General features: G+C 37.1%; 1 protein-coding gene across 1 annotated transcript in view; it reads right to left on the reverse strand.

Annotated features, from left to right (window-relative positions):
* Positions 1 to 1193: 1193 nt before the first annotated feature.
* Positions 1194 to 7254, reverse strand: part of LOC118156104 (nuclear factor 1 B-type) — a 16893-nt gene continuing 10832 nt past the window's right edge. The window contains exon 3 of the mRNA XM_035309892.1: positions 1194 to 1249. Coding sequence (XP_035165783.1) covers positions 1194 to 1249 — 56 coding nt within the window. The remainder of the gene's footprint in view (positions 1250 to 7254) is intronic.

Consider the following 7254-nt stretch of genomic DNA (forward strand, 5'->3'; position numbering starts at 1 on the left):
CAAGGCTGTATCATGCCATCAGTTTTTCAAACAGATCCAGTCACTGATTTCCAAAGGCAATGCTTCCCAAAACTGCAGCACAGTGCAGCAGATGATTAGATGTAATACCCATCTCAAAAAACTAAACTGTCCTAACAATCAAATTGTAGGCAATTACAGAGAGCACAAAGCCTAAATCAAGGAGCTGACATTAGAATCAGGGACATTCACGGTAGGCAGCCTGTCAGGATACAGTGCTGATGACTTGCCCTCTCACCAAGAGTCAAGCCTAAGTACAAGCAGTTTTCCCTAGAAAAAAAAAAAAAGTGTTTCAAAATAAAAATAAAAAATAAAAATAAAGCAGAAAACAAAGATTGTTCTTTGCCTCCTCTTAATAAGTTTAGACTCTGCATCAAACATTATGTGTGAAGTCCTCTGCAAGTTCTTTGCTTTGGAGAACATCGTTGCACTTGAATAGAACACTAGTGTTTAAGAAAACAAGGTTCTGATACTAAAGAAATCATAGCTACTTACAAGATGCCTCTCCATTCCAAAACAATAAATTATTTAGATCACCTTCATTTTTTTTTCTAAAAACTGAACTAGTGTGCATGTGCATTACAACCTGATTGCAAAATATTTTCCAGACTGAGCCTTTCTTCCAATATATACCACTTGAATGATGCTCAAAGTAAAGCAAGGCTGATGAAGACTTACAAGCATTTGCCCTTGAGAAATGCAGTGAACCTGTGCACCCTCAAAGAACAGAACTGCATCACAACCTGAGGGAGGACAAAATTTCACTCTAGCCTCTAGCAATCATCACCTCTTCTGCAGAGGAGGGCCACTTCTTTGTCCCCATCGCTGGCAGCAGACAAAAGGTGGTGATGTTGAGAGTCCAGCCACTTTCAACAGAGGACAGGGCAGCTCTGGATGGATGCTGCTGGTGTGAAAAGTGGGGACTGAGACCTTCTTGTCCACAATTACCACAGAGAATCAGAGGAAACAGCAACACTGCTGAACAATGGGGAGGTCAAGCTGTTCGCACCCAGACTACTCAAGGTCAAGGGATTCAGGTAGCAACTTGGCCTGGGCATGAGTTACAGAACGAATAAATTGTTTTAACAAATCAGCTTTGGTCAATTAAACCTAACAAGACATGTTGCATCATATAACAGGGTCCTTGACACTAAGGCCAGGAGCTGAGGCTGGCCTCATAAAACATGTCTTTTAACACAGCATAACAAATTTAAGGTAATTTGTCCAGAAACTGCAGATGTCAGAATAAGAAAATACAAGTTGACTTGACTAGGAGATGTTTTCACACTTTTAAATCAAAGTACAGGGTTATAGACATTCTTTCAATATATCTGGCATCATTATCATTGGCATTAATCATGAAATTGAAAACTGATGCTACACTAAATACACTTGTTATCTACAAGACACAAGACCCTTCCAAAAAAAAAAAAAAACAAAAAAATTATCTAGGGAAATCCAGCATTCCTTGTTACTTGCTTTATCAAAAAGGCTGAAAATGGCTTGTCACTTTAGGCCAATGTATTCACCAAAAAAAAATTACAATAAATATTTCATTTTCAATTTCTAAAGATAAGGAATCTGTAATTACTGGATTCTAATATGTACACTTTTTCTATTTTAAATTTTAAAATGTATAAATTATATGTAATCTTATCAGAAAATATTTTCTGAATAACATATCAAGATGACTGACTAAAGAGTAAAATATAATGCTAGATTAAAGCTATCTGTCATGCTTATCTTTCATTTTCATAAATGTATTCTTTTTGAAATTATATGTAGCAATTCAGGATAATGTTAACTTGAAGATTGAAAAGGCAAATATATAATCAATATTTTAAAGAACTAAATGTTTACAATTCTCAGAAGTCTAATAACTGCAAGTGGTATAGAATATACTTACTTGTGCACATCACTTGCATTAACCAATATAAGAAAAAATATCTTTTTTGTAATTTCTCAACAGTCATAATGAGTTTCTCAAATAGAGTTCATTAGCTGTTCACTTTTGTGTTTGACTTTCCTGTTTGATCTCTAAAGAAGTAAGGGAGAATCATTCTGTTGCATTTCTGCATGTATTTTGCAGGGAGGAAGTAATAAAAAGACACCTTAAATCCACAGGGATGCTTTTAGTGAAGGCATCTTTATAACACTGAAGGACACTGGAACACTTAGTTTAGGTTTATTCCTAAATTTTCCCTTGCTCTGGAGTATATATTTACTGTGAAAATGTGCAAGGTTTTTTCTGAGCGATAGTGCTCAATGGTCCAAAAGCTTCAGCAAGGCTTTTCAACAGTTCTCTACCCAGTGCCATACCACAGTCATTTATTTTAATTTCATTCCTATATAAGAAAGAAAGAGAGAAAGAAGGAGAGAGAGAAAGAAAGAAAAGGAAGGAAAGAAGGAGAGAGAGAAAGAAAAGGAAGGAAGGAAGGAAGGAAGGAAGGAAGGAAGGAAGGAAGGAAGGAAGGAAGGAAGGAAAAAAAATAAAACATCTTAAACACCATAAGTAGTGAAAGTGACCCTAACATTAAATGATTTCAGTGTCTGTACAGTTTTAAGTCACTTTTTTGTGACATGAGAAGGGACACAGGGGACAAGGAGGATGTGACACGTGGCATGCAGGCAAAAGTTCTAGTAGTCAGGTTGGTTAGAAATGTCCAAAATGTTATGTTTGATAAACACACTCAAGACTTTTAGCCCTTCTTCAGACAGAATCCCCCACAAAAGCCATGTCTGAAGTGTCCGTCTCCCACTGACTGTGAAAAATAATCTAGAACAAAAGTAACTTGTTAATGCTGAGGTTCCTAAGAAATAGCTAAAGAAATATATTTGGGGGTGAGGGTGGAGGAAAAGCACAGTACACTCAGAAAAGGAAAGAAACTCTCAGTAAGGTGAGCTTGGGAGCATAAGAGAGTATTAAACTAATACTTTTATAAATTAAAATTTTGGGGGGAAGATCAGCAGATTTGCAAGAAGAATGTTCCCAACCGCACACACAACTCAATGCTTCCAGATAGTACAATGTACACACCTAAATCAATTCTCTTTTATCTTGGACAAAGCTAGTAATCTATGATTTACTTCTCCTTTACTAGTTCCTGAGCCTTTCAAACCTCTTCTAATCCAGACTTCACAGCCTTGAGCCAGTTTTTTAGGAAGCACTTCTAGAAATTCCACTAATGTTAAATAATAATAATAATAAAATAAAAAGTAGAAAATGAGAGACAGGGGTCAAACATGAAGACTCTCTATAAAGAATGACATCTCATTTTATGTTTGTCAAACAAACTGGCTAATTGCAGAGGCATTCTTCCTTTGTCACTGTCACTTAACATATGAAAAGTGTCTCCAGATAAGGGGTCTCTACTCCATCCCAAAATCAAAGTAACAACCCTGTTCAGTTAGGTTACCCATTTTTATTCTGAAATCATCCCACCTGAGTGATTAAAGCAAAGCAACACATCACTGTGCAGTTAAGGCTGGAACATAAATGTTAAAGAAATTTCTTGGATTATTGTGCCTGGCACTGTGGTATGCTGCTCCAAGGACCAGAGCTTCGGCAGGGCCACCAGTCCTCATGCTTTCTACACTATTCCTCTACTAACAGCAGGAGGAGGAGGAGAAGAAAAAGCAGGGTAGATTTGAAAGCTAGAAAAAGATGTCAATTTGACAGCAATCTGGTGCAATAAACTTTAAAATTCAACATCCAGTGGTATTCATGTTTAATTACGTTATAAAGTTTTCAGTTACAACAAATCCAATATACATGAAAAATAAGAAATTTAAAACATTATCCTCTGCTGTTATTTGCAGTATTTCATTTATGAATTATCTACCTTATTTACAGTTTAGAAACATTTTTTGTTCCCAGTATTGTTCTTCTGTCTGAAATTACAGTGAAGCAAGAATTTTCTGTTTTCTTTTCTGTTCTTTATTGCTTTTTGCTGTTGACCTAAATGTGATTCATAAATTAATGTTAACTTCTGAATTTTCAATTAGTTGCACAGAATTTATTTAACTGTAAGCTTCCTTTGTCCTAAACACAATTAATATCATTTAACTCTGTGAAAATGATCTTCCTGGCGTATCAAGTAAGAAAAAAAAATAAGCAAAAGTCTCCTTTTTAAACATATATATTTCATTCCTGATTGCAACAGTAATTAAATATTAAAATTTCCCGTTTCTTTCTCATAAATTTGTCATATCACCCACAACACAGTTCTGAGGAAAATTAAAATTAAAAACAAAAAATAAATACATTTTGAATTCTTAATTTTTACTGTTTGACTGATGCGTGAGCTTTTCAAGTGTTTTATTTTCCTGTGTCTCCATATACAAAATATTCATAATCATCAACTGAAAAACATCCCCATGCCCATATACACATGAAAATAACCCCCAGGTTTTAATGACAAATGTCTTTTCTGTCTGTAATTTTCAGCACTTTTGAGATACTTGACAAAGTTGTCATCCTACATTTTACAGTAGAAAATTAGAAAAGAAGTCAAAAGGTGTCTTTTTAAATTGACACATGCAGTGTTTTAAAACATTTTCTGTATGCCTGGATAAACAGGAATTGTTCAAAGTAATCCAACATTTTTTAAGTGTTTATTATTCCCTATCAGATTCTTAAATTACAAAAAGCTCTTCTCATATGAGAACAAATAAAACATAAACTCCTGCCTCTACTTCTGCACTGGCTCTCTGATTCCAAATTGAGATTTAATGCAAGGGATCAGCATGCCATTTCAGCATGTAAGTAATAGGCTTCAAGAGCATCTAGACACCTATAAGGTACTGGCAGTAATAATCTCTATTTCCTGTTGTTCCCAGTGCAACTAACAACTTGCTGTGTAAACTCCAGCAAATTACTTGTGCCTTGACATATTCTTCTGCAAAACAGGTTAAATGTTCAATTGTATGTTCCCATATAAAGTATTCAAAAGGAGGCAAATCATTCAAGTTAATGGAAGTAGGAACAATCAGCAATTCAACAGAATGATTGATTCTTCAAGAACCTCTTTTTTTTTGATTTATTTATTTATTAGTTGTGTGTGGAAGCATCAATGCACACAAGAAATGCAAACCCTTGTCCACAATTCTTCAGGGTGTTGTGACATTTAGATGTATTAACATTATAGGAATTATACAGAGAAGAGACTGTTTAAAACATCATTTTGGGTGCAATTTTAAGTGGAATTCCCTATACTTACAGCAAACTAACAGTAAAAATATGTTATTTACCATTGTAAAAGAGCAAAGTATTATCACCATGTTACTCTATCCTCAGTTTTCTATGCTTACTATATGTAAACTGAAGTGTGATATAACAATGACTACACAGACATTTAAAAATTTGAGCTCCCTTTAAAAATAAACTCACTAAACTCAAAAAGTTTAGCAACAGAATCCAGGCATCGACCCCCAGGAGTCTGCTCTCCTTCTCCCACATTTGAGATACAATGCTCTTTAGAAGGAGATGCAGTTCCTTCTGGATGGAGGACACAATGCCCAACGCACGACTGCGTGCACACCTCACTAGCACTGCTGAAGTGAGAAGGTGGTATACCTGCTCGCTAAGGGATTGCTGATTCCTCAGCATTTAGCTGGGCTGGAAGCAGTTTTGGATCCATGCAGGTGCAGCCCAGGAATGCCTGCACTTGGGCTGAGACAATCTATAGAGATGCTGGCCAAAGGATCGGGACAGCATGCGTTACAAGCCTGGCGCAGCCCGCGTTGGCTGCTCGACGCAGCAGCCGGCTGCAGCCATGTGGTGCATGCTCCTTGCCAGCACGCTGTCAGCCCTCTCTCTCCTGGGATCTGCGTGCTTCCCAGAGGCCCGACAGATGAATGCTCACAGGAGAACTTCTCCCCTACCTTGCCTGCAGGGAGCCAGCCCGCTCCCTGCCTCTCCTCCTCTTTCTTTCCCCCCCTATCCTTCCTTTTTCCCTTTTTTCCCGTGACCCCCAGAGAGACAGGACACAGTCTGGTGATCCGGGGACTCACGTAGGCCAGGCTTCCTTCTGTGCAGCCCTTTGGGTAGGGCTGCTAATCCTTCTTATTAATTAACAAGATAATAGCAGTTAACCGGAAAGCAATATTAATGCTAACTATCTAGGAAACTTCTAACAGAAATGATTTAGCCTTTTTGCAGAGTTCCTGGTAGCAGAAATCCTGCATCTGGAACTGTAACTACATCTTGATGTTTTAAGAACTTTAAAAAATCAGGAGTGCCTGAGCAGTACCAGACGAAGGACATCTGCATCTATTTTCTGCTCTCCTTCTTGGATAGTTTAAAAGATCCTCCCCTCAACTTCAGATTTTATTAACAGCTGGGGATGCAGGCTCCCCCAGTTATATCAGTCTTGCAAAAGGACAAAGGAGAGTGTAAACAGCAACATGACTGATCTGAGAAATGTACTCTGAGAGGCTCACACATTTAAAAGACTTACAAATGTTTACTGTTTACATTTACCATTGCTTCAGTTCTTTAAGCTCCCAAAATATTTCTCAAGGTCTATTATGCTTCATTCACTATCTTCTAAAATACCTAACATCATCTTTGAATTTTATTTATGCTGTAAGAAAGAAAAACAGCAGAGACAACATGAGGATTAGGAATTCTGCAGATGAGACACGTTGCGATGAGATATTTTATGTTTTAGCAAAAGAGCAATGGATATTTTTTATTTATTTTTTTAATCAGCCATTGTAAGACTAAGCAAAACATCTATCAGAAGAAGGGATTTATATTATCTGGGTTCTGTTGCAGCAAACAAGTACTGCAGCTTTCATTCACTGATTGTCACAAACTTTCCAATGTGCCCACTGCAATGCGGATGCCAACCAACGAATCAAAGGCATTCAGCAACTAGACAAAGAGGGTCTGATGCCAACCTCGGTGCCACTGGCAACCATTATTGGCATCAAGCACATTGTCTGCCTTTTTTTTTTCTCCTCTCCTGGCACTTGACAAACAAAATGGCGGTTCTTGTAGCAACGGGAACACAGCCTAAGCGCTGCACTGATTGAGTCAAATACCATCAAATGATTTTATGGACTCAGATGCATTTCATATCAAATGATAGACAAACAAACAAACAAACAAAAATGTCTCTGATGCTAGCTAGAAAAATAATAATAATAATAACGGGGGGGGCCCATTTTTGTCATTAAAAACAACATTTGTGGCATTTTCAAGGTCTGGGCTTTTTAAAAAAATCAGTGAGG

This window comes from Oxyura jamaicensis, chromosome Z (assembly GCF_011077185.1).
Source record: "Oxyura jamaicensis isolate SHBP4307 breed ruddy duck chromosome Z, BPBGC_Ojam_1.0, whole genome shotgun sequence".
Classification (NCBI taxonomy): Eukaryota; Metazoa; Chordata; class Aves; order Anseriformes; family Anatidae; genus Oxyura; species Oxyura jamaicensis.